The sequence below is a fragment of the Eurosta solidaginis genome, chromosome 5 (assembly GCF_040869045.1).
Source record: "Eurosta solidaginis isolate ZX-2024a chromosome 5, ASM4086904v1, whole genome shotgun sequence".
NCBI classification, from domain to species: domain Eukaryota; kingdom Metazoa; phylum Arthropoda; class Insecta; order Diptera; family Tephritidae; genus Eurosta; species Eurosta solidaginis.
This window is the reverse complement of record NC_090323.1, coordinates 196,186,983-196,214,480: the sequence shown is the minus strand read 5'-3', so window position 1 is coordinate 196,214,480 and position 27,498 is coordinate 196,186,983. Positions and strand designations below refer to the sequence as shown.

Below are 27,498 nucleotides of genomic sequence, written 5' to 3'. Positions count from 1 at the left end.
TTGACAGAGAATTTTCTGCTGTTAACTGGTTAACATTGAAATTGGATTGTGTGTGGTGAAGTGCAAGACGTGTTCACATGCAAAAAAGTTGGAATCTAGCAAAAACGCCTTCTCATTGTGTTTAAATTCTCTGTCATTGTGTTTAAATTCTCTGGCTGTTCGCAAAAGCACGGCGAAAAATATTTTTCCTTTGGGTTAAAGTTGAGTGCATTCTAATTGTCAACTTCTCTCTCTCTTTTTACAATGCTCTCAACTTTTTGATTTTCGAAATTAGATTTTTACGTGTAAAGGCGTAAAAAAGTATTCCTTTTCAAAAGAAAAATTATTAAATTGTGGAAAAAAGAAAATAATATTGAATATTAGTAAATAAAAAGGTGAGTAATAACTTATTAGTGATATTATATGTTATTAGTGATACGTAAAATATGTGGCAACAGAAATGTGTGTGTGTGCTGACAAATTGTCCAACTGAAATTGGACATTGGTGTAACAAAATTGCAGAATAATTAATTAAAAGGTGTTTAAAACTTTAAAAGAATGATTTTAATTAGTAAAGTGAAGTGAATAAGTGGTGTGTGAAGTGAGTTCAGTCAGCAAATCATCCAAAATGTGGCAAATTTAACTGGTAACAAAATCGTTGGTCAGTATGTGTGTTTCTGCTTTTTTGTATGTTGACCTGCCTCAATTAGAATTAAGTTGTGGAGACAAGTGCATTACTGTGATTGTAGAATATTCCAAGATGAATATACTTATCTAATATACATATATTATAATCTAATATTATACATATATTATAAATGGGAAAGTTTGGATGTTTGGATGTTTGCCCAGACGTTTGTCTTTGTGACTCAATCACGCAAGAAAGGCTAGACCGTTTTGGATGAAATTTTGCACACATATAGCCAATAGTCTAGAAGGATCTACTAGCTATATATTTTTCAAAAGGGCCGTAATCCCCGCCCCCTAGGAACAGTTATAATTGAATTATTATATTTTTTCGTCTTTGCGACTGAATCACGCCAGAATGGCTACACGGATTTCGATGAACTTTGGGACAAAGACAGTAGTCTACTAGCGAAATTTTTTTCGAACATGGAAAGAGGGGTGGGGGTCCCACAACCCCTTCGAGCAATTACTTTTTAATAATTTTTACACATTATAACTTTACGTATACTGGCCTTCACCAATATCACAGACTCAAGGGGTCAAATAAGTCGAAACTTACAAAGTGAGCAGTGACACCCTCCGCCCCCCCCCCCACTCTTCATTCGCTGAAACGCGCCTGCTGCCTTATTAAAATGGTTCTACAATTAGCTTCGCCTTATTTGTAATCCCGTTGGGGTCATATCGAGAGCATTCCGGGATCACTATTGGATGGTTTTCGGGATCCGTCCGGGATCCCGCCGGGGTCATTTCGGGACTTTTTCGGTACTATTTCGGGATCATTTTGGGACTATTTCGCGATCATTTAGGGACCTTTCCGGCATCATTTCTGGATGGTTTTCGGAATGTGTCGGGGATCCCGATGGGGTAATTTCAAGACTTTTTCTCGACTAATATGGGATTATTTGGGAACCCTTCCGGCATCATTTCTGGATGGGTTGCGGGATCTGTACGGGAACCCATCAGGGTAATTTCGGGACTTTTTCTGCAATATTACGGGATCATATGGGGACCCTCTTGGCATCAATTCGGGATGCGTTTCGGGATCCGTTCGGGATCCCATCAGGGTCATTTCGGGACTATTTCGGAATCATTTTGGAACCCCTCCTGGTTAATTTCTGGATGATTTTCGGGATTTGTCCAGGTTCCCGTCGGCATCATTTCGTTACTATTTTGGTATGATTTTGGGACCCTTCCATGATCATTTTTTGTCTCTTCCTAACCGGTAGTTCAGCACACATGCCTTTCTAAATTATGAGCTTTTATGGATTTGGATTTGCTGCAAATAATTCCAAATTAAAATTCGGTATGTTTTTGTAATATTTTAACCAACTAAATACCCGGAAAAGCAACACTATTTTTATTTAAAAAATTCTCTTCGGTTTTAGGTAATTGTAGTTTCACTCCTTTGTTCTATGAGTAGTAATTCCTTCACCCCTCTCATATCAGTTAATTTAATTTAAAAGCAAAATGTATTTCTTTTTTTAATTCGAAAAAACTGTATTGTACTATTCATGAAAGCGTGCCTTTCAGCTTATCTTCTCATTTAGTTCCTTTTTTTACTAAATTACAAAAATAAAATACATTAGACAAGAATAATTTTTAAACAGATAACTTCATAAGCAGGCTAACGTGAATAGCCCATATATCTCATTTTCTCCTCGCGGACGGGGCCGCGGGTAAAGGCTAGTTATATATATATTGCATTACTGATAATGAAATCTATGCAATTATATATAAATGTATAAATATCTTGTTTATAGCAAAACAAAAACTCTAAAATTCTAATTACCTACCTATAATATGAACTTAAATTTGGGGAAAAATTTTCAACATTATAGAAAAAAACTTCAATTCGAAAACTTTTTGCCAAGAGCGCGTGTGTCTAAAAAATCAAATATTTTAAAAAATGCCCCTATTTAGAGAATGTGTAGTAAATAAATATATTAATAATACCGACAATCATCGCGGATGTTTTTATCGTCTACCGAAAGATCCTCAACTTCTTTCGATGTGGTTGACAAATTTGAGGATCCAACGGTGTGAGAAAAAAGATCCTTTTGATAAAAAAGACGTATTTGTTTGCGGTGTACATTTCACCCCGGAGGCAGTGGGGCTGAAAAAATTACTTAAAAACGGTGTTCCCACTTTATACCTGGGTAAGTAAAAATTGTTTAAAGTGATAGTTCCTCTAATGTGTAGAGACATATATTGTTGCGGTAAAAGTCTAGTTGAGGGGTCGACTGCTAATACGCTACCAAAAATATCGGGAGAGGTATCAAAAGACGCCAATAATCCGAAGGCGAAAAAGAAAAATTGTATCCCTGTGTGGAGATATTTGCGGTTGAAGTTGGCGATTTTCATGTGGTTGTTGTAATGTTGTCGTACCCACACAAAAAATTGTGAACATAAGTGTTCTTCGCGAAAATAGTTTTGATCTGTAAACCGGTGTTGGACCCACCCAGAAAGGTGTTCTGCGCAAAAATACTATGAATCCCACCCATAGAATTGCAAATCTTTGTCTTAGGGAAGGGTCACTCAAAGGCAGAAGAACTAGTTAGTCTCATAATTTGGCTACTCTCTTGGCATCTTTTTTCGAAATCTATTTTTTTTAAGGGGGAAGAACAACATCCATAAAATGAACTGAAATATGTATTTAATGTCGTTATTTTATTCGTTTTTGGTATATAATTATCGCATTTTTTCTATTTTTCAAAATTTTCTATATCGAAAACTACTACTACTCGCTACATTTTTTTTACAAAATTGAAAGTGGGCGGGGGAGGCGGTTTCAACGAACCCTCCGAACAATTACTTTTTAATAATTTTTACACATTATAACTTTAAGTATGCTCAACTTCGCAAATATTACAAATGAAATGGGTAAAATAAGTCAATGGCTTACAAATTGAGCAGTGACACCCTCCGCCCTCGCCCTCTCAACCTACACGAAATAAATTTTCTCTTAAATCAATAATGTTTGGTATCTGGCTCATACAGATCGAGATCAAAACAATCAATTGTTTTTATTAACATGCTTTTATTAGCTTTACCTGTATGTTTGTTTGTTTGTAACTATTCGTTTTTTTTTTTAATCCTTGGACAGGTTACGACCCTATCGACAAATTATTGGCTAGTGATAGTTGGTAAAAATATTTTTGAGGAGGTTGATACCGAAATGGCAACTGTAAGTAGCACTCTGCTAGCAAAGAAAGCTGCACAGAAGCCTACATAAATGCCAGAGACTGAAAAAGTTGATGCGTCAGCGTCTGGCATACGAACCCCATGAGAACAAAGAAGGAAATATGAGGGAAAAAATTGAAGAGATGGGTGAAACCATAGAGTCACTTCGTAGATATATAAAAAGATTAGAACAGGAAAAGGAGGATTTGTTAAAGGAAATGGTGTCACCAAAACTAGGCACAACGGATGATGCCATTACATTTGCGACTACTCGCCTGAGGGAAAAAAATTAGCCCAGAATATATGCTACATGTAGTCCAAAGCATATAACTTTATGAAGGATGATCTGGGTTTCCGATTGCCCAGTACAAGTACGCTATTGAGAGACCGTCCCATTCGCTACGTCCGTCCTGGAATTGATCAAAAAGTTATAGACAACAATAGCCATGATTGAGCCAATGCCAAAAACCCATCGCATATGCGAGTTCATGTGGGATGAGGTTTCAATAAAGAAGGACCTAACATATAATAACACAGCTGGTGTTATAGATGGCTTTGTGGACAGTGGAGATGACTGTCGACGCGACGTAGTTGCTGACAAACGCCTATTTTTCATGGTGAAAGGTACATACAGCAACTGGAAGTACGTCCTTTCGTATTACGTGGCTAAAACTGGTGTAGATTGCGAAGAGCTGTACGAACTATTATAGGCCAATATTGATGCGGCACGTAGTATTGGACTCACAGTAAAAGCTGCTTTATGCGATCAAGGCTCACAAAATATATCGCTTTTCAGCATGCTAAATCTCAGACCAACAAACACAACGGTCGAATACATGGGTGAGGCCATCCACTTTATGTATGATTACTGCCACCGAATAAAGAGTATGAGGAACAACTTTTTACGTAAATATGATGTTTGTACCAGAGATGGTATAGCAAATAAAGTAGTAGTTGAAAGACTCTTTGAACTGGACAAGGAAAATGATAATTACAAAATCTGTCCAAAGCTCGCAGAAGCCCATATATACCCAACAATATTTGAGAGGATGAGTGAACGTCGGGCTACCCAATTATGGAGCAACTCAGTTTATGCCGGCATTAAGATGATGGATGAGCTTAAGCTGTTTGGAGAAGAGGCTGCCGTTTTAAAATATTTCAAGCCCACTCAGACTTTCATCAAGCAGATGAATGATCTGTTTGATGAGCTGGACCGCAAAAATGTATGCCATGCAAATCCTTTAAAAAGGCCTTTCAAGAGGGGATGCGACGAAAAAAGAGAACGACTTGAAAGTCACATCCAATACTTGGAGGGCCTTAGCTTTACAGGCAATGTTTCTTGTGTTAAGGGCTTAATTTTAACGATCCGTTCAATGTTAAAATTGGCCGATGATCTATTTGACGAATACCCAGACTTGAATTTCGTCATGTTTGGAAAATTGAATCAGGACGCATTACAGAATTTCTTTTATAAAGTTAGAACAGGTCAGGGAATTAATATGCATCCAACTGCACAGGAGGTGCAGTACATTGTTGCCCGTTTAGTCTCAATGAAAATTCTAAGGCACCATTTCGAAGGCAAAGGCAGCAATTGCGAGGATGACGACGAAGTGTTCATTGACTGGAACTCTGATTTTGATTCCAACATTGGCACCAAAGCTGTTTCAGCTGCATTCGGGGATGAATTCGAAGAAGGGAACGAAGAAATTGATAAAACGGCAGAAGATGATGTCCTTGACATAACTATTGCACCAATTTATTCTTCTATACTGCACCAGTTTATTCTCTTGTTGCTGTTCTTGTTGCTGTCCCTGTGGCTGTTGTCGACCACGCTTATTTTTAAGTAACTTTCTATAATTGTCCCCCAAGAAGCGCATGTTATCGTAGAACCATAAACTCCTTTTGTACTGCGATAATGAATTTGATTTTAAAAACTCCCTGTGGTACAATCTGCGCATTGTGTTAATAATCTGGGTAACCCTTATACGGTTTGCTTGCTCATCAACTTCTTCGAGTTTTTCAACCAATGTGTCATATACACTCTTGGTAATCCTGCAAGGTAGGAATGTTGGAATATTATGGAGCTTGAGTCACAGTGGCTTTAGAAGATACATATCGACAGCCACACTGCAAACCCCTGTATGTTCAAAACCAAAAAGTTTTCAGGAGAGAGAAAAAACTGTGATAATTTTATCACATGAACCGGACTTTTTTCAATGCCATACTAAAAGCAACGATGCAATTTTTGGAGCCAATGTTGCTTATGTATTTACCCAAATAAGCCTCCTACGCTAAATTTTGTTACTTACAGGAATATACACCAGATTTAATGCAAACTTACGGGTATTTGCACACATTGGAGAATAAATAATTATCACTTATTAACGTACTTAAACTTTATTCGAACTTAATGAATTCATCAAAAAAAGAAATTAGCAAGTTTACATAACTGGAGGTACAAATGTTCAGCAGGTCCGTAAGTCTAGTTTATGCCTCTTTTCAAATCTAATGACTAAGATTGTCACAGAACGCATGATAATCTTTCGGAATCATATTTTTGAGATCCTGTAAGTGTTCAAATTTTTTATTTTCAATAGTGAATTGTACACCCTTCTAACGATCCCTTCAAATGAGTTCTTCCTGCTTATCTTCTCAGGCAAAGTCCACTCTTCATCGAATGAGAGTTTGTAAAAAATTTGCCCAGATGGCGTGCTCTCAAGTCATTAACTTTGGGGTCTCCAGTCGAGCGGCCTGGTCGGATGTAGTCCATTGGCCCCAATTTAGAGAAGTCCATGAATGAGGTATGGTGCAAGTACTCAACTTCATATGGCATTCTGAATCACTTGCAGATAGTCTGCTGGCGTGTATATCACTTTATTTTTGAGTGTGACCAACCCAGAGATAATTTTGAATAATATTCATGTTGAGCTCACCACTTAGTTTCAGTAGAGCATTCGATAGGTTCTGGTTCCTATTTTGGTATCCTGCTCCATCGCTCCATAGGATCACGTTCTGACCTTCCGAGAGGGTTCGGGCTATCTAACGGATGTATTTCACAAAGAGAGCCGCAAATTCGTTGGACGTTATTCCACCCTCAGCCTCGTGCATACAACATGATGATTCTTGTTGTTGAACACCGTGAAATTATGCGTGCATAACTTCATTTTGTAATAAAGTACCGACATATGACATAGGAGGACTCCTTGCATGCCCAGTGTTGCAACAAAGTGGGGTCCATTGTTGTCCCCTTCTTCCTCTTTTCGTGCCGCAGTCTTCCGCTTTTGATAAGCTTCATAATCCCCGAGCAAACAATTTCCAGCTTTGAAACTCACGCAAAGATCACATTGATCTTTTCGAGGTTTATAAATTGAAAGACGTTGTTGATTGTACTCCTCATCAAATTTTGAGTAAGAAAGTGCACATGCCCCAGTTTCACTTTTGTAGAGATTGTAGACATCCCTCTTGGTTTGGAATATCGGCTCGAGGTAAAATTTAGTTGTCTTTTTGCGGCAGTCATGCGACTCCATGCGAGGCAACCTGCTGAAAAAGTTATTGAAGTTATCAACCTTTGCTTTCATTTCAGGAGTTTGATGCCTCGCTTTTGAAGAGATAACTCTTTCTTCAGCTACGCCAACTTCCATTTCTTCTTCGTCGTTGTCTGCAAAATTCTGCTCATTTTCGTCAATACAGCTCTTCACAAAATCAAAAGTTACATCAAAAGTTTGACAGAACTGTTTGGCGCAAACGCAAACTCTCGTTTATTGAAGTTTGAGGTGGTAGTACAACGTTCGGCTCCTTCTACTTTTTTCAGGGTCTTTACGATGAGAGATCTGCAATGGCTTAACAACATCCACCAGAGACGAAACAAAAGTTCTCTTTTCTCCCCATGTCTTATTTTTCCAAAAATTACTATGCAGTTTCTTCCTATCATCTTCAGAAAATCGGAGGCACTGGAGCGTTTTATCTTTCAAACTTCTTTTGCAGTTGCATATGGGTTTTAGTTGTTTTGAGGGGCGCTCAACCTTGTAGTCCCATCCACAGTTTTCTCCTTTATTTTTTCTGATTCCGTGGTAACTTTCACCCACATGTCTTCTTTTTTTCTGGTTTATCCTTACATTAGCAGTTTCTTTTGAAATTCTCCTCATCTTTTTTCTGTTGGTTCGATTGCCAATTCACGCTCGGTGAGCTTCTGCGTTTTCAGCTCCAGTCTCTCCCGGCTCATCAACCTTTTCCAAATCTGACTGGCTACTATCAGTTTCTACCGGAACGTACTCTTCATCCAAATTAGTGTCGAAATCATCTACAGCAGCACCTTGAATGGATTCTTCATTCAAATCGTGGTTATGTTCGTCAATGACAGCCCCTTCATCAACAGAGAGGGCCTCCTTTGAAGGGAATGACACAGACACTTTACTCATTTTCAAAATTTAAATGATTTTGTTTTCATTCACAATTTTAATAAAAACAATTATTAAACTTAAAAAGTTATAAACTATATTAATATAGCGGATCAAAGCGCGACTGTGGAGATCGAACTGAGGTAAGAGCAATTAACATTTTTCTAACTAGCAAGCCACAGGAAGCGGTAACGTAAATATGTATGTTAACAAGTGTATAAACTAATAAGTGTGTAAGATTCCAATAAACGGTAGTTACAATGTTTCTTCCTTTCATTCTTTGCAGGGCGAAAAAAGGGAGGTATTTTTTAAGCATATAGTCATATAATAATACTCATACTACCAACACCTTTTATCATTACTCTATTTACTCTTTCATATCTCATACAATTTGTTTATCGGTATAACTTCTCTAGTTTTACTCATTAGTTTCTTTATCAGTAGGCACCTTACTAGCAGCTCATTTTCCAGTGTTACAACACTCTCAATTGATGAGTGTGACGTAGAATGGAGAGAACCCAGTTCCGAATACTATGATACTATTTTTTTTTATAATTAGATTACAAAGAAAACCAAAAATACTCATATTTTCGAGGCAAGGTCTTGCTCCATCACAGTCACAATAACTTACAGGGATTTGCATTGTGATTTGAAGGTTTCAAACTTACAGGTTGTTACATTTCACCACTGAAAAGAAACGGGAAGTTGTAACCCGATTTTGGCTGCATTTTAATGCGCCCAAGTCCACGATCTATGGGAAAGGCTCAGAACCTTATTTTTGGAAAAATAGTGACATACAGGGTTTTGCAGTGGGGCTGTCGATATGTTGTAAAAGTTTGCCTCGAATAATAATGTTGTAGCGATAAAGACAATCGGAAGGCATCAAAAACCAATCCTAAACAAAGTGTTTCCTTTATTCATTTTACAGATGGCTCGTCCACCGACGTCATTGCCAGTGACAACAAACACTCTTAACCCAAAACCTAACGAAGTCGACTTAAAACGTGATAGCCTTAGATGCACTATATGCTCACAGCAGTTCGAACATTTAAAACATTTAAGGCATGAACTCTTAATGCATAATAATAAAAAGGCAGCAAATGGGCCACAAAAATCTTTACGCAACAAAGCTAACGCAATCACCAACAATCTCAAATTAGATGATCAATAAACACTACACACTAGCTTAAGTAATGCATTGTATAAATGTGAACCAGGGCAAGCACTTGCAAGTATATTCACATTTCATCTAACGAATAATGAAAATCTCTGCATGGTATATGAGCGTATCAATAGTTCGTTGATGTCATCGCCATACGGCAGGCTCGTGTACCCATAATCAAATGTAAACACTCCTCTACGGGATTTAGTATGGACTTAAATTTATCATGTCCTAGTAGTGTACACAATAAAAATTTTCTGCGTGATCACATGAACCTGGATAAAAGGCTGCATGAATTAATGGTTTTCCTTAAAATATGGGCAAAGCAATTGCAGTTGATCGGTAATATTAATATTTTTGTAATATGTATGCTCTTTGTATATATCCTCTTTGATTCGACAAATTAAATCGCTATAGCTATTTATTGCACATTTTGTACGCTTCGACAACTTGCCATTTATTTATCTTTTTATTTCATTTATTTCACCAGCAGCGGAAATATTGAGGCCGAATACTGCTACAACAACAACAACAACAAAAGCGGGTGTAAATTACGCTTATAACTTTCCAAACAATGCACCAACACTGCCACGTAACCAGACCACCTCAAACCTAATTCAAGGATTTTTTGAAGCAATTGCTAAGATCATCTATTTGAATCATTCCAGGTAGATATAAACTTTCTAAATATATGAATACAAAATTAATATTAATTAATATTTAAGAATAATCATACAATTTTTCTCTATGTTTTCTTTCTATAGGCTAGTATGACCACCGCTAATAAGCTTCAGCGTGAACGTCTTCTCGAACTAATAAGAGAAGAATGGTGTAATGGCTAAAAAAGTGTTAAAGCTTTTTTGGACGCCTTCCCATAACCAGGAAATACCCCCAGAAGTATTACATCAAGCATTAGCAGCACATGTAAAGATACTAAACTATAGTTTCCCACAGCAGCGTGATGAACAAAAGAACTGTTTGGTTGGATAAATATGTGCAGAAATTTGCCGTCTTTCAGTGAGTTTTACAGCTCCGGCTCACGCTCAATTCTCACGGGAATGCTCTGGATCATTGAGAGACTTGAGAAGCAGATGTCGTGAAATTTTCGCACACGTGAAATGTGATAGGCAGATGTCGCCGCTGTTTTTCATTTAACTCATACGGCGAAAGGATAAGCAGCGACATTAATTAAGTTTAAGTTTAACTCCTTTGCGTGCGGAACAGCGTGCAATTGCGAACTCTGTTTATAGTAACAAAGGCTCACAGAATAAAATTAATCAATTATGGGTTGAACATTATCTTGAAATCATACCTGAAATAATCACCGATAAATATTGCCTAGATTTGCAATCAGCCACACCCACTCAAAGTGATAAACAGCAGCGTTTAGACAATACAGATCGCACAAACACCTGTAGGGTGAGTGGCTCTGTGGATCAATGAACAAGTCGTTTACATCAACACTGTAATAATAAAAGTCCATGCAAGTGCAACTGGAGCAAAACAAAATTTTTTTGAAAGAACGTCGTCAAAAAGCAGCATTTGCTGTAGAATTTAATGGCGTTATCACATTGGGCCAAGTAAGTCGTCGTTATGTAGCTCTTCTTCGCCAATAGTTATGTCAAGGATGTCATCTTCAGCCGTTTTTTATCAATTTCTTCATTCTCTTCTTCGGATTCATCCCCGAATACAATTGAAACTGCTTTGGTGCCAATGTTGGAATCAAAATCAGAGTTCCAGTCAAAGAACACGTCGTCGGCATCCTCGCAATTGTTGCCTTTGTCTTCGAAATGGTGCCTTAGAATTTTCATTGAGACTAAACGGGCAACAATGTACTGCATCTCCTGTGCAATTGGATGCATATCAATTCCATGACCTGCTCTAACTTTATAAAAGAAATTTCTCTAATGCGTCCTGATTCAATTTTCCAAACATGACGAGATTCAAGTCTGGGTATTCATCAAATAGATCATCGGCCAATTTTAACATTGAACAGATCGTTAAAATTAAGCCCTTAACACAAGAAACATTGCCTGTAAAGCTAAGGCCCTCTAAGTATTGGATGTGACTTTCAAGTCGTTCTCTTTTTTCGTCGCATCCTCTCTTGAAAGGCCTTTTTAAGGATTTGCATGGCATACATTTTTGCAGTCCAGCTCTTCAAACAGAACATTCATCTGCTTGATGAAAGTCTGAGTGAGCTTGACATATTTTAAAACGGCAGCCTCTTATCCAAACAGTTTAAGCTCATCCATCATCTTAATGCCGGCATAAACTGAGTTGCTCAATAATTAGGTAGCCCGACGTACATTCATCTTCTCAAATATTGTTGGGTATATTTGGGCTTCTGTGACCTTTGGACAGATTTTGTTATTATCATTTTCCTTGTCCAGTTCAAAGAGTATTTCAACTGCTACTTTATTTGCTATACCATCTCTCGTAAAAACATCATGTTTACCTAAAAAGTTGTTCCTCATACTCTTTACTCGGTGGCAGTAATCATACATAAAGTGGATGGCCTCACCTTTGTATTCGACCGTTGTGTTTGTTGGGCAGAGATTTAGCATGCTGAAAAGCGATATATTTTGTGAGCCTTGATCGCATAAAGCAGCTTTTACTGTGAGTCCAATACTACGTGCCGCATCAATATTGGCCTATAATAGTTCGTACAGCTCTTCGCAATCTACACCAGTTTTAGCCACGTAATACGAAAGGACGTACTTCCAGTTGCTGTATGTACCTTTCACCATGAAAAATAGGCATTTGTCAGCAACTACGTCGCGTCGACAGTCATCTCCACTGTCCACAAAACCATCTATAACACCAGCTGTGTTATTATATGTTAGGTCCTTCTTTATTGAAACCTCATCCCACATGAAGTCGCATATGCGATGGGTTTTTGGCATTGGCTCAATCATGGCTATTGTTGTCTATAACTTTTTGATCAATTCCAGGACGGACGTAGCGAATGGGACGGTCTCTCAATAGCGTACTTGCACTGGGCAATCGGAAACCAAGATCATCCTTCATAAAGTTATATGCTTTGGACGACATGTAGCATATATTCTGGGCTAATTTTTTTTCCTCAGGCGGGTAGTGGGCATCCCTCAGGTCAACTATCATTTTCGCAAATGTAATGGCATCATTCGTTGTGCCTAGTTTTGGTGACACCATTTCCTTTAACCAATCCTGCTTTTCCTGTTCTAATCTTATTTCCTTCTTTGTTCTCATGGGGTTCGTATGTCAGACGCTGAAGCTCTACATCAACTTCTTCAGTCTCTGGCATTTTTGTAGGCTTCCGTGCAGCTTTCTTTGCTAGCAGAGTGCTACTTACAGTTGCCACTTCGGTATCAACCTCCTCAAAAATATTTTTACCAACTCTATCACTAGCCAATAATTTGTCGATATGGTCGTAACCTGTCCAAGGATTAAAAAAAAAACGAATAGTTACAAACAAACAAACATACAGGTAAAGCTAATAAAAGCATGTTAATAAAAACAATTGATTGTTTTGATCTCGATCTGTATGAGCCAGATACCAAACATTATTGATTTAAGAGAAAATTTATTTCGTGTAGGTTGAGAGGGCGAGGGCGAGGGCGGAGGGTGTCACTGCTCAATTTGTAAGCCATTGACTTATTTTACCCATTTCATTTGTAATATTTGCGAAGTTGAGCATACTTAAAGTTATAATGTGTAAAAATTATTAAAAAGTAATTGTTCGGAGGGTTCGTTGAACCCGCCTCCCCCGCCCTCTTTCAATTTTGTAAAAAAAATTTAGCTAGTAGTAGTTTTCGATATAGAAAATTTTGAAAAATAGAAAAAATGCGATAATTCTATACCAAAAACGAATAAAATAACGACATTAAATACATATTTCAGTTCATTTTATGGAGGTTGTTCTTCCCACTTAAAAAATAGATTTCGAAAAAAGATGCCACGAGAGTAGCCAAATTATGAGACCAACTAGTTCTTCTGCCTTTGAGTGACCCTTCCCTAAGACAAAGATTTGTAATTCTATGGATGGGATTCATAGTATTTTTGCGCAGAACACCTTTCTGGGTGGGCCCAACACCGGTTTACAGATCAAAACTATTTTCGCGAAGAACACTTATGTTCACAATTTTTTGTGTGGGTACGACAACATTACAACAACCACATGAAAATCGCCAACTTCAACCGCAAATATCTCCCAACAGGGATACAATTTTTCATTTACGCCTTCGGAATTTTGGCGTCTTTTGATACCTCTCCCGATATTTTTGGTAGCGTATTAGCAGTCGACCCCTCAACTAGACTTTTACCGCAACAATATATGTCTCTACCCATTAGAGGAACTATCACTTTAAACAATTTTTACTTACCCAGGTATTAAGTGGGAACAGCGTTTTTAAGTAATTTTTTCAGGCCCACTGCCTCAGGGGTGAAATGTACACCGCAAACAAATACGTCTTTTTTATCAAAAGGATATTTTTTCTCACACCGTTGGATCTTCAAATTTGTCAACCACATCGAAAGAAGTTGAGGATGTATTATTAATACATTTATTTACTACACATTCTCTAAATACGCGCTCTTGGCAAAAAGTTTTCGAATTAAAGTTTTTTTCTATAATGTTGAAAATTTTTCCCCAAATGCCTACATTGATTTTTTAAGTTCATATTATAGGTAGGTAATTAGAATTTTAGAGTTTTTGTTTTGCTATAAACAAGATATTTATACATTTATATATAATTGCATAGATTTCATTATCAGTAATGCAATATACATATATATAATAAGTATATTCATCTTGGAATATTCTACAATCACAGTAATGCACTTGTCTCCAGAACTTAATTCTAATGAGGCAGGTCAACATACAAAAAAGCAGAAACACACATACTGACCAACGATTTTGTTACCAGTTAAATTTGCCACATTTTGGATGATTTGCTGACTGAACTCACTTCACACACCACTTATTCACTTCACTTTACTAATTAAAATCATTCTTTTAAAGTTTTAAACACCTTTTAATTAATTATTCTGCAATTTTGTTACACCAATGTCCAATTTCAGTTGGACAATTTGTCAGCACACACACACATTTCCGTTGCCACATATTTTACGTATAACTAAGAACATATAATATCACTAATAAGTTATTACTCACCTTTTTATTTACTAATATTCAATATTATTTTCTTTTTGCCACAATTTAATAATTTTTCTTTTGAGAAGGAATATTTTTTTACGCCTTTACACGTAAAAATCTAATTTCGAAAATCAAAAAGTTGAGAGCATTGTAAAACGAGAGAGAGAAGTTGACAATTAGAATCCACTCAATTTTAACCCAAAGGAAAAATATTTTTCGCCGTGCTTTTGCGAACAGCTATAAAAAGAAATGTCAGTAACCACAATCTAAATCAGCGAGTAGTTTGGGTTCTTCTTTGGTTACAATATCTTGTTCATTGTTTACTATATAGTTTGGCAGCTTAAGTAGAGGTTATGTTGCGAATAGGGTGGAAGGCAGTGGACTAGGTAGTCGAATGTCATATAATGAAGGAATGGTGTTCGGAGTTTTTTCAAAGTTAAAAAAAAATGATAAAAGATTTAATATAAATAAAACTATTGTTTTAATAACAACAAAAACGCCATATATATTCTGTATACATAAATTTGTAAGGATTATCTCACTTTAAAATTTGAATTAAATAATCTAAATTTTTTTCTGAAACTGAGTCGAGAACTGTGCGTGTGAATGTGCGAATTTTCACCGATCAGCTGTTAGTTGCGCTACTTGGTAAAATTTACAATGATCTTGTTCAACCTCGGGTGAACGTGTCGCCATTGTTGATGAAAGTGCTGGTTGAGTATCACCCTCACCCTCAGATTCTTGGGCCTGAGATTCACTATCTCTATCAGTAGTTCTTTGTCCGGGGGTGCCATATTTATTCCCTGTGGGGTTGGCGGCTTGTTGGATGTGGAGAAGATCATCCACCTCTCCCTTTAGAGCACACAAGCTTTGCTGAACATACGGTCCTCCTCCAGTGGCTGTAGTTTCCGCGCGGTTTGTGTAAATCTTTTTTTAAGCTTCAATTTGTAATCTAGCCAAACCTAGTATACATTATATAAATAATTATCTACTCTCACGGAGAGTACGGGCTTTTTTGAGCTTCAATCTCTGCCGCAGTACGAGCTTCAGGCGGCAACCATATAATCAGTATTGACTCCTACTGACTTCTACAGTGACACTATCACCATAAAATTTTAAGTAGAAATCAATACTGGCTATGGTCGCCAAACGAAGCTATTACCAAAGGGGTATGTTTTTATTCCTGATAGTCAAATTATCCACATCTTGAGTACGCCTGCAGCACAGCGGCAGTGATTGAAGCTCCAACCAGCCCTATATATTGCTGGACGCCTGCACGGATACGTGCGATGCTGGGATACCACGGTAGCGCGTGCCGCACCAGATTCCTTTGCATTACCTTATTCCACTCGGGCCCATTACGGATTGGAGGACCTAAGGCGTTGATTTCAATCGCGAAATGCTCTCATAACTCCGCTCTTTGGCTCCTGGTGGAACCAAAATTCCCCTGACTCCTTGCGACGTCTGGATCATTCTGCATAAGCGTAACCAGCTTTCGGAACTGTTGTGGTGTTGTGCGTTTCATCCTAAAGCGGCATTTTGTTTAAAAAATTATACACTCACTTTTATTTTCTTTTGATAATTTTTACAAATCGTTTTTCACAGAAATAAATGCAAGCACGTTCAAAAGCGAACAAATTAGATATTCGGCAAATTTTGACAGCTCTAGCGCAGCGAAGTTAATTTTTTCGCTACCGACAATTCGAAAAATTCATTTTCCTCACTCATTCCAAATTTGTCGGCGATTTCGCTGCAGATTCGCATCCCACAATTCGAGACCGCGAAATTCGCCCAAATTTTCATTCGCTTCGCAAGTGACAATATGCGTACACATTCCACGATGTGATATCGAAGTGACCAAATTAGCGCTCACCCTATGATGTGATATCAAATCGATCATGTCAAGCTAGGTTACATCACATCATACTATGTGGTATGAAGCCGATCACAACAAATTGTATCACATCCGATATAAAAAAGCTAGACGCCGAAGGCTGCAATCGCAACAAACTGTCAATGATTTCGCAACTCGACTTTCACACCTGCTCTCTGAGGGCTCAACTCAGCGTGAAGGAATGCTGGAGCAGTGGCAGCATATCTCCAAAGCACTTCGTACTGCGGCCGAGGAAAAAAATGGTTACAGGCGGCACGGAAAAACAATTGCTACATGAAGAATACCGTGTTGCAACCGAAAGAAAAGATGCTGCCTACAGGGCTACGTTAAAAGCGAGCGAGCGCAACAAGATGAGTATGTGAACACTATCGCGAGTTAAAAAGGGTAGCGAGACGCCTTTTCAGGAAGAAAAAAGCAGAGGCAGAAAGGCGCGAGTGCGAGGAGCTTGAGCTGCTAACCACCAGGAATAACGCCCGAAAATTTTACCAAAAAATTCGGCGACAGGCGGAAGGTTTTAAGACCGGGGCAAACTCCTGTAAGAAGGAAAACGGCGACCTTGTAACTGATGTCCAGAAAGTGCTATAGATTTTTGAGGGAACACTTGTTTGCTCTCCTAAATGGAGATAGCGATTTACCGCACAGCGATGACGAACCCGATCCCGCAATCGATTATGACGAAGTCAGAATAGCAATAACCAGTTTGAAAAACAACAAGGCCGCGGGCGCTGATGGATTGCCAGCGGAGCAAATCAAATACGGCGTGGAGGAGTTGATAAGGCGCATGCATCAGCTTCTTCGCAAAATATGGGCGGACGTGTACATGTCCGACGATTGGAATCTAAGTGTTCTTTGCCCAGTTCACAAGAAGGGGGATACTGCAAACTGTACCAACTATCGCGGAATCAGCCTTGTTAATATCGCATATAAGGTTCTGTCATGTATATTGTGCGAAAGATTGAAGCCCATCGTGACTCGGCTGATTGGACCTTATCAGTGTGGCTTCAGACCTGGTAAATCTACCATGGACCAGATTTTGACAAAGCGCCAAATCTTGGAAAAACCCCGCTAAAAAAGAATCGACACACATCACCTCTTCGTCGATTTTAAAGCCGCCTTCGACAGCACGAAAAGGAGCTGCCTATATGCCGCTATGCCTGAATTTGGTTTCCCCGCAAAACTTAGATAGCTGTGCAAAATGACGTTGAGCAACATCATCAGCTCAGTCAGAATTGGGAAGGACCTCTCGGAGCAGTTAGAAAACAAACGAGGTCTCAGACAGAGTGACCCCCTATCGTGCGATTTTTTTAATTTGATGCTGGAGAAAATTATAATAGCTGCAGAACTTAACCGCTCTGGAATAATATTGTAACGAATTTACTGTAATTCCCCTTATTTGCAATCTTCTGCTAACGTTCGAATCACTGAACTGTTGAATAAATAACTCCACTATTCAATAATGCAAAATGGCCTTTATTAAAGTTCTTCACAATATAACCTACTTCACAACACTACTATTGCTCGCCAGGTGGCTTCTTCAATCAAACTGATTCTCGCGCCTCTACTGTTGGTGCTTTTATACTCTGTGATTTCCTCGTTGCATCTTCTAGGCGCTTCCAGAATTTACTTAGTTACTGCCATATAATTATAACTACAGATGCACGTGTATAGCTTCTCATATGCACGTGTATTTGTGAGCGACTCTTCCACAATTACAATTGCATACTTTTGGGAGCATCTCAGATAAGATATCTGCATGTGTTTGCGCGTTGCTTCTCCGCTGCGTGTACGTACATATGTGTAGACATAATGATTGAATTATTGATGTGCATCAAGTCACTGCTTAGCATCGGCTTAGAGATGATAGTATCCCTTAGTGCTGCTAATATTCGTTACAATATTCTATAAAAGCGTGCAATTACTGTCATATGCTGATTACATTGATATCATCGGCCTAAACTCCCCCGCTGTTAGTTATGCTTACTCCAAATTGGAAAAAGATGCGGTAGAGATGGACAAAACGAAGTACCTGCTGTCATCGAGCAAAGAGTCAGCACATATGCGCCTTGGTAACTACGCTACTGTTGGCAGCCTTAATTTCGTAATAGTAAAAGACTTCGTTTATTTGGGAACCAGCATCAACACTAGCAACAACATCAGCTCTGAAATCCAGCGAAGAATCACTCTTGCCAATAAATGCTACTTTTGAAAAGTAAAGTCCCCTCTCGGAAAATGAAAATCATAATCTACAAGTAACTTATCGTTCCCGTTGTTGTTGTTGTTGTTGTAGCAATGCTCGCCCCACCTAATAGCCGCGACCGATCACAAATTGTCATCAATATCCTCTAACGGGAGTCCAAGGAAACTTGCCGTTTCAACAGGGGTGGACCATAAGGAAAGGGGTGTTAGAGGCGTTGGTTCCACATTACAATTGAAGAGATGGTTGGTGTCATGTGGGGACACATTGCAAGCGGGGCATACATTTTGTATGTCGGGGTTGATTCTGGATAGGTAAGAGTTTAACCTGTTACAGTATCCAGAACGAAGTTGAGCAAGAGTGACACGCGTTTCCCTGGGGAGTATGCGTTCCTCTTCCGCAAGTTTTGGATAATTTTCGTTAAGTACTGGATTCACCGGGCAATTCCCGGCATAAAGGTCCGACGCCTGTTTATGGAGTTCACCAAGGACCTGCTTGTATTTTTTCACTTCATACGGCTGGGTTCTTAGGGGCCGTATTTCCTCAAAATGCTTACGGAGATGACTCCTTAAGCCCCTAGGCGGTGCTGGTTCATCAATCAAATGTCTGTTGGGATGCCCAGGTTTCTGGGTATTCAACAGGAACTGTTTGGTCAGCATCTCATTTCTCTCCCTGATGGGGAGTATTCTCGCCTCATTATGCAGATGGTGTTCTGGGGACATAAGAAGACAGCCCGTGGCGATTCTGAGAGCAGTATTTTGACAGGCCTGTAGTTTCTTCCAGTGGGTGATTTTTAGGCTTAGCGACCATATGGGTGACGCGTAGCACGTAATCGGCTGGCTAATTGCTTTGTATGTAGTCATGAGCGTTTCTTTATCTTTTCCCCAAGTACTGCCAGCGAGGGATTTGAGGATTTTGTTACGGCTCTGAATTCTCGGAACAATTGCGGCTGCGTGCTCACCAAAATGCAGATCCTGATCAAACGTCACACCCAAGATTTTGGGGTGTAGGACAGTCGGTAGCGTAGTTCCATCGACGTGGATGTTCAAAATGGTCGACATTTGGGGCGTCCATGTTGTAAATAAGGTCGCGGAAGATTTAGTCGGTGATAATGCCAAGTTTCGCGAGGCGAAAAAACTGGAGAGATCAGGGAGGTGGCCGTTTATTTTATTGCATATCGCATCGATCTTTGGGCCTGGGCCTGTGGCCATTATTGTGCAGTCATCGGCGTAGGAAACGATTGTGACTCCTTCCGGTGGTGAAGGTAGCTTAGAAAAGTAGAAATTAAACAAAAGTGGGGATAGGACACCACCCTGTGGCACCCCCTGTTTAATTCTCCTTGGTTTTGATGTTTCGTTTCTAAATTGCACCGATGCCTGCCGACCACCCAGATAATTTGCGGTCCACCTTTTAAGACATGGGGGAAGGGTAGACCCTTCCAGGTCCTGCAGTAACGAGCCATGGTTGACCGTATCAAAAGCTTTTGATAGGTCTAGCGCTACGAGTACTGTTCTATGGTGGGGGTATTGATTTAAACCGCAATTTATCTGGGTGCTAATGGCATTTAGCGCGGTGGTAGTGCTATGGAGTTTTCTGAAGCCATGCTGATGAGTGGCTAGCTGCAAATTTGCTTGGAAATAAGGGAGCAAAATGGCTTCAAGCGTCTTTGCCACTGGCGATAGGAGAGATATCGGACGATACGACTCACCTATGTTAGCTGGTTTCCCATTTCTCAGGTATGACAAAGGTGGAAAGAGACAGATTGAAGACATGCACTAAATATTTTAACCCCTCTTTCCCTAGGTTTTTAAGCATCGGCATGGCTATGCCGTCTTGGCCCACTGCTTTGGATGGTTTACCAATGGCGTCCTCAACCTCTTTAGCGGTGATGGTGATTGGTGACGCGCTGAATTTGTGTTTATGTGCGCGTCTATTGGCTCTCCGTCTATCTTTTTCGACCGTAGGATGCATTATATATTGTCGGCAGAAAGCGATCGCGCATTTTTTCGCGTCCGACAGCACTTTGTCGCCAAAGGCGATGGAAACTTTGTCTTTGTGCTTAGTCGGATTCGATAGGGACTTTACGGTGGACCAAAGTTTACCCACACCGGTAGAGAGGTTACAACCTCTTAGGTGCTCCTCCCATTTCGCCCGCTTGTGTTCATCTACAAGCAATCTGATGCGTTGGTTTATATCCCTTATTTGGGGGTCGCCTGGATCAAGCTGTCTTAGAAGGTCACGTTCTCTCGCTAAGTTTGCGGCCTCCGCCGGGAAGTGGGGCCGGATTTCGGGAATTCTCCCGGCGGGAATGAAATGTGCCGAGGCGGATTTAATGACCTTACGGAAGGCACGCTCCCCTTGGCGGGCATCAGTCGGGATAGGGAGGGCAGCTAGGCGGCTGGCTGTAAAGGATTTATATTCTTCCCACTTTCCTTCTTTGAAGTTTATGAAAGTGCGTTTTTCAGTGACGATGAAGTCGGCGTTACGCTCAAGCGAAATAAGTATGGGCAGGTGGTCGGATGCCAATGTTACCATCGGCTGCCAGTTGACGCAGCTTACGAGTTCTGCGCTCACGATTGAGATATCTGGCGATCTGTGACAGCTTCCTACCATACGTGTGGGGGCGTCTCCGTTTATTGTGCAGAACGTTGTTTCTTCTATTTGATCCGCCAACATCTCACCCCTACTGTCCGCCCGCAAGTTTGAATGCCATAGATCATGATGGGCATTTAAATCGCCTAAGATAATGTGATTGTTGCCAGTGAGTAAGGCCCTGATATTAGGGCGGTATCCACTGGGGCAACAGGTGGCAGGAGGGATGTAGATGTTGATGATTTCTAGGTTTGCATCGCCTGACCGGACAGATAGGCCTTGACGTTCTAAGACATTGTCCCTGCGGTTGATGCCAGGATCAAATATATAATATTGCACAGAGTGGTGTATGATAAACGCGAGACCGCCTCCATTTCCGCTCTCGCGGTCTTTCCTGTGGACGTTATACCCAGAGCAGGTCTGCAATGCAGATCTTGCTGTGAGTTTAGTCTCTTGAATAGCAGCAATGCGGATGTTGTGCCGCTTCATGAAATCGACTATCTCCGTAATCTTCCCAGTTAGTCCATTACAGTTTAACTGCAGAATTCTGAAGTGCATAAGGGGAGACGTCGCCACTCTGGGGGTAAGTGACGGGTGACTACGCCTGGGTTGGGGAAGGCCAGGACGCAATTGCTGTTGTGGCCCTAGGACTGGGCGTCCTTGGGCAAGCATTGGGGTACCCGGATGATTTGGGTTTGCGACCTGGCAACATGGCGCGATAAAACCCGTCGGGGGGTTGCCGTCGCGGAGACCAGAACATCTAGGGAAGTGGCACCACCCAAGGCAGGAGCTGCATTGGGCGGATGCCGCAAACATATATATTCTGTGCTGGCAAACGGTGCAAACGGAGGTAGGGACTAAGAGTCTGTTTCCCTGACCTACACGATTGCTGCCGGAAAAGAGGGGGGGAGAAGACGGGGGCAGAGGCTGTTGCTCAGCATTGCTTCCGAATCTACTACGAAGATTGTAGTTATGAGTGGTAGCAGCTGTTTGAGTTGTTGGCGCCGTGGGGCGCGAGCAGCAGCGGGTACTTGTTGTGGCTTACTGAGCAGAGGGCTGCTGGCAGGTAGTGGGGGGCGCTTAGACGTAGACTACGGGACGCCCTTGGGCGTGAACAGCAAGGAGCCACAAAAGATTTATAAAAGTTACGTGGACGTCGGGTTTTGGGATCAAGCCCAGAACAACCTGTCCGATGCAACCATCCCTTGCACGAGACACACTGAACAGAGTATGACCGTCCTAAAAAGATTCTTTTCCCGCAGATGCAGCAAAACCATTTCTCAGGACCGGGGTCAGGAGACGGACCCGGATTGGATTCGATGCCTTCCCGGAGTAAGAGAATATGGAGCAGTCCTACTGCAAGGAGCTGCTGGAAGGATGACAATTTATGGGAGGGACGAAACAAATTAGATGGGGTCACACTGAAATGACAGTCCTTGGTCGGGAAAAATCCCGAGTCGCTCCGGTACATAGAACCGACTGCCTTGGGAAGCGTATCGTTCCCGTCCTGCTATATGGTGCAGAAGCATGGACCATGACAACATCAGATGAAACGGCTCTGCGAGTGTTCGAGAGAAAAGTTCTTCGAAAGATTTATGGACCTCTACGCGTTGGCGATGGCGAGTGCCGAAGAAGATTTAATGATGAGCTGTACGAGCTATACGCAGACATCAACATAGTCCAGCGAATTAAAAAGCAGCGGCTGCGCTGGCTAGGCCATGTTATGCGAATTAAAGATGACGCTCCGGCCAAGAAAGTGTTTCTATCGGAACCCGCTCATTGAAGCAGAGGTAGAGGGCGGTGCCCACCCCGTTGGAAGGACCAGGTAGAAAACGATTTAAACTCCCCTGGTGTGACCCATTGGCGCCGGTTGGCAGAGACAAGGAGCGACTTGCGCTCCTTGTTGGACGACCATAACCGTTTAAACGGTTCAGCGCCAATTAAGTAAGTAAGATATAAAAAAAATTATAAGATGCATTCACACCCAATTTTCTCACATCACATCTTCCATCCCAACTAAAACCTTTCAAACTCCCATCGAAGACTGGCAATTTTCGTTATTTGAATTGAAAACTTTTTATCATCAGTTTTGCTTATTATCATCAAAGTGCTTCATTGTTCTTGTTCTCTTAAGGATAGAGAAAAAAATGCGTCCGCACTTTAGTTCCGTAGCACCTCCGGTCGTTAGAAGTTATTGACGTTTGTAATCAATATTGTAGACTAGCGTCTGCCAGTTGTTATTGTTATATTAGCGATAAGGCACCTAACCGAAGGCCTTTGGGAGTGTTATAGATGTTAATGGTTTTTTGCTGGATGCAGATCCCGCACGTTCCGGCAACAAGCACCATAAAGGTACTAGCCCGACCATCTCGGAAGCGATTTGGTATTACCACATGACACCTTCTAAGCCATCCCGACCTTACACACAGAGCCTCGGCAGTTAATGAAACAGGATTCGCCACGGGTAGGTGAAGTTGGCAATTGGGTTGGAGAAGCTATATATTGCGCTGGCAACCCCTTGAGAGGGTGGCGCTACGCAACCCCTTGAATCAATTTGATATTTTAGTCGTCTCTTACGTCAGGCATACCTACCGCGGGTATATGTTGTTGTTGTTTTTGTAGCAATAAGGACACTCCCCGAAGCCCTTACGGAGTGTTATCGAGTTGATGGTTCTTTGCCGGATGCAGATCCGGTACGTTCCGTTACCAAGCCCGACCATATCGGGAACGATTTGTTATGACCACATACAACCTTCTAGGCCGTCCCGACCTCCCACCCTTAGTGCCATGAGGAGTGCTTTATCGCTACAACAACCACAACCGCGGGTAAGCCCCCTAACCCGCTGGGGTCCAGCGTCTGCTTATCCAGAAACTTTGGATACCAATCAGTTTATTCCAATCCAAAGCTTTATAGCTTCCCCCGGAATTAGGGGTGGAAGGCTGGGATGACCTAGACATGGTCGGCCTGGTACTATCTTAATGGTAGTTATTACCGAAGAGTACCGGATATATGTATATACGGCAAAACGCCAATAACACACCCCAAAACCTTAAAGGTGTTAATATCGGTCAAATAAGAACAATAACAACCCACTATCCAGAAAGGATTAATCACATCTTTGCGCAACCTTATGACAAAAAATAAAATTAATTAATCTGTAATTTTTCTCGAAAATATATTTTTATTTAACATATTCAATTAATAAACTACCTATCATTCGCAAATTTTTTTTCAATAAATTTCACCAAAAATTCTTAACCTCCTAAATCATTCAAGATCGTCCATCGCTTAATCAATTGATTTTTTTAGAAGTTAATTGGTGTTGTTGCTGCCATTTCAGCAGCAGCTGCAATCGCATTTTTCTTGATAGCAATTTTTGCTACACCACTGGGACACTCGGACGAACCGCCCATTAAAACTAAAAACATACCATTATGCGCTACAGTCTGCCACAATTTGTCAATCCATTTATCAAGTTTCGTTACAGTTTTATCAGTATTATCAGGTCGAAAGTCTTCAATGCATAATCGCAGATTTGTAATGGTTAGAGAATGTTCCAACGCTATTTCTCGGGCCTTATTGATTGCGCGCTTATTTGTGTCTAATTCAAATAGGGAAACACTTTTCAATGTATCACTTATGGTATGCTCTTCAGCTTTCACTATAATATCTTTCATTTGTTGGTGTAGTGATCCTTTTGTGATGATGGCAGTTTTTTTATCACGTTTTGAAGCGTGCGCTAATAGATTGTTTTTTATACTATCACCACCAGCCAAACGCATTATATCGTGTATACGTTTCTTTTGTGTTAATATTTCATCACCATATTCTAAGCCGTTTTCTAATTTCTTTTTGACCAACTTTAAACTGGCCAAGGAATCTTCGACGGAATCGTGACCTGTAAAGATATGTAAATTAAAGTGAAAAGTTTCAGCTAGTCAAAATTAAAAAATCGCGAGAAATCTGTAGAAATAATGTGCGGAAGAAGTGGAACTATCTTTGAGATAGTCTAAAACTATAGGCGCATAATCATAGTCAAAATAAAATAGGTTTTAAATTTAGTTTCAGCTTTTTTGACAGATGGCTCATAGAAAATTATGTCAAAAAGCTGCAACTAAATTTAAAAACTATTTTATTTTGACTATAATTATGCGCCATAGTATTTATTTATATTTTGATTTAATACCCAATATAATTACCGTCTAAATTTTCTTGTATAGCCTCTTTCAAAAATGTCATAGCTAGTGTTTGCAGCTTCGTCTTACGCCGACGTATACCAGTTAAATTGAAGCACATACTCGTATCAATCACATAGGGATGCATCATTTGCATTGCATTCAAGTCGAAATTTAGAGATTGACCAACCAAAATTGCATCTGGTGGCAGCAGTTCACGTACTTCATTTTGTACATCTTTGATATTTTTCGTTACCGCATTCATTATATCTGGTGTAATTCCAGAATAAGGTGTTAAATAATCTACAATTTTGTTTGTTGGCATTACCAACGTTTCATATATAGTTTCAAATTTCTCATTTACAATAGAGATACGCGTAAGCTCGTTATGACCAACTATCGTCTTACACATTTCACAATCAACACCAAACATAGGGCTTTGATCTGTGACAGGTGCGTAATTATCCTTAGTGAAAACGTAACCTTTAAAGCGTTCACTCAATTCACCACGTAAAGGCATTGGATAACCTTCATCAACCATTTGTAGTGCAGAAAGCAATAGTTTTGTACGAGGAAATTTTTCACCCGTAGGCAATGTATTTTTTTGCGTTTCAGCGGGGGTACCATCTTCAATAACTGGAAATATAGCCTTTACTAGCAAAGTGGGATCTTTAATCATTTCAACAGCCGATTCCAAAGAACCATGTTCTTCAATTAATTTATGCGCTTGCACATTTGTTAATGGCACTTGTGCCATTTCCTCTATAATAGAACCTTCTTTCAATGGTGGTAACACAATTTCTAAACGTGTTTGAAATATTTTATTTGTTTGCTCGAATTTACTTTCATTTGATAAGTAGTGGTATAGGGAAAGACCTTCTAATATCAGTACAACACTATGCGACAAGCGTAATGGTTTTTCCAAGAAACACCAACGATCAGGTGTACATGGTGATTTCTTACCAATTAATGCCTTCATTAGTAAATGTTGTATATCTGTTAAAAATATGGGTATACGTTGCTCTTGTGGCATATCAATTGATGCACGCTGACCAAATTCGCGTAATCTCAACATGGGCACATTTTCAAGTTCACGCCTACGTTGTCGCAATTGTCGACGTAAATCTTTATATTGCTCTTCTGTTAATTGTAATTTAAGCCTTTGATGTTCTTCTGTGGTTGAGTCTGTGGCAGTATCGCTGTTACTTTCGTCAATGCTCTCAGTTTTTGCTAGTTTGGCACGTTTTGTTTGTGGTCCATCCTCTGTAGCTGTTAGTGGTTCCGGCACTGTGACGGCTGGCTTTATCGATTTGGGTTTCTTTTTATGTGTGACCTAAAATACAGTTTTTAAAATATTTCACTTGAATAAGTTGTTTCACCCACCTTTACAAATCCATCGTCGTCATTGGGCGAAACAATTTCGCCAGTCTGCGCAGCAAGTTGATTTATTGCAGTCTCTCGACGGTCACTATCATTCAGTTGCACCATCTTAGCCAGCGCCAATAGCTTCTGTTTTTTCTTTTCTTTACGCTCCTCTCGTTTTGTTAAAAATGCTTTCATTATTACTGATTTTCTCAATACAGAATATCATACAAAATATGTGCGAATCAACAATTTTTTTTTAATTTCACGTGCTGACTGTAATTTGACATAACATTATTGTCAATGCATACAACAGGGTGCTTTTGCGGTTCAAAAGTAGATTTCTCATTTACCGCTAACAGTGGTTTGAGCATTGGGAGATTTTGGAAAGTGTTATCGAAGTTGACGGTCTTTGCGCCATTGATAGCCATATAAAAATACGGTACGTTCTGGTAATAAGCACTAGCCCGACTATAGCTGGAGACATTGGTGCTTTATCGGTAACCGTATCGGTAACCTTTTAACAGCTGATTCGACCAACCTTATGAGAATCAATGCAATCGATTATTGGTGCCGCTAAGGTCGTAACCGTATCGTAGCCAACCAATTGGGTTTTGGTTGACCGTCGTAACAATAAACAGCTGATTACGTTAGGGATACGGATACAGCGATACGATATACGGCACCAATGACTCCGGCTTATCTCAGGAACGATACTTTTGGACGCTTTTTAACAGTCGA

The 27,498-nt window shown here is 40.1% G+C and overlaps 2 protein-coding genes across 4 annotated transcripts; one reads left to right on the top strand and one right to left on the bottom strand.

The window, feature by feature from the left end:
- Nucleotides 1–293: 293 nt before the first annotated feature.
- Nucleotides 294–11,755, top strand: LOC137252056 (uncharacterized). 3 transcript variants are annotated; one of them, XR_010953440.1, is made up of 5 exons: nt 294–374; nt 9,172–9,747; nt 9,896–10,073; nt 10,170–10,302; nt 10,360–11,755. XR_010953440.1 is itself a non-coding variant. In XM_067787224.1 (4 exons), exons 2-4 carry the CDS (start codon nt 9,615–9,617, stop codon nt 10,177–10,179), a joined length of 318 nt encoding a protein of 105 aa, XP_067643325.1. In that variant the 5' UTR covers nt 294–374; nt 9,172–9,614; the 3' UTR covers nt 10,180–11,755. The 3 variants fall into 3 exon arrangements, 2 of the variants coding, with proteins under 2 accessions (XP_067643325.1, XP_067643324.1); XM_067787224.1 differs by having other exon boundaries at nt 9,899–10,073; nt 10,170–11,755; XM_067787223.1 differs by having other exon boundaries at nt 10,170–11,755.
- A 12,623-nt stretch (nt 11,756–24,378) lies between these two features.
- On the bottom strand, nt 24,379–27,055 carry Rexo5 (RNA exonuclease 5). The gene is made up of 3 exons (XM_067792045.1): nt 26,779–27,055; nt 25,420–26,728; nt 24,379–25,118 (listed from the first exon to the last, which is right to left on the bottom strand). The coding sequence occupies exons 1-3, from the start codon at nt 26,953–26,955 to the stop codon at nt 24,526–24,528; spliced, it is 2,079 nt and encodes a 692-aa protein (XP_067648146.1). The 5' UTR covers nt 26,956–27,055; the 3' UTR covers nt 24,379–24,525.
- Between the last annotated feature and the right edge of the window lie 443 nt (nt 27,056–27,498).

What these genes read in the sequence shown, in the direction of transcription:
- LOC137252056 (XM_067787223.1), top strand. Translation starts at nt 9,615, where the DNA reads ATGGACTTAAATTTATCATGTCCTAGTAGTGTACACAATAAAAATTTT. An exon ending in AAAGCAATTGCAGTTGATCG is followed by an intron (nt 9,748 to 9,895) that starts GTAATATTAATA and finishes TTATTTCACCAG; the next exon opens with CAGCGGAAATATTGAGGCCG.
- Rexo5 (XM_067792045.1), bottom strand. Translation starts at nt 26,955, where the DNA reads ATGAAAGCATTTTTAACAAAACGAGAGGAGCGTAAAGAAAAGAAAAAA. An exon ending in ACGACGATGGATTTGTAAAG is followed by an intron (nt 26,729 to 26,778) that starts GTGGGTGAAACA and finishes ACTGTATTTTAG; the next exon opens with GTCACACATAAAAAGAAACC. An exon ending in TATACAAGAAAATTTAGACG is followed by an intron (nt 25,119 to 25,419) that starts GTAATTATATTG and finishes ATATCTTTACAG; the next exon opens with GTCACGATTCCGTCGAAGAT.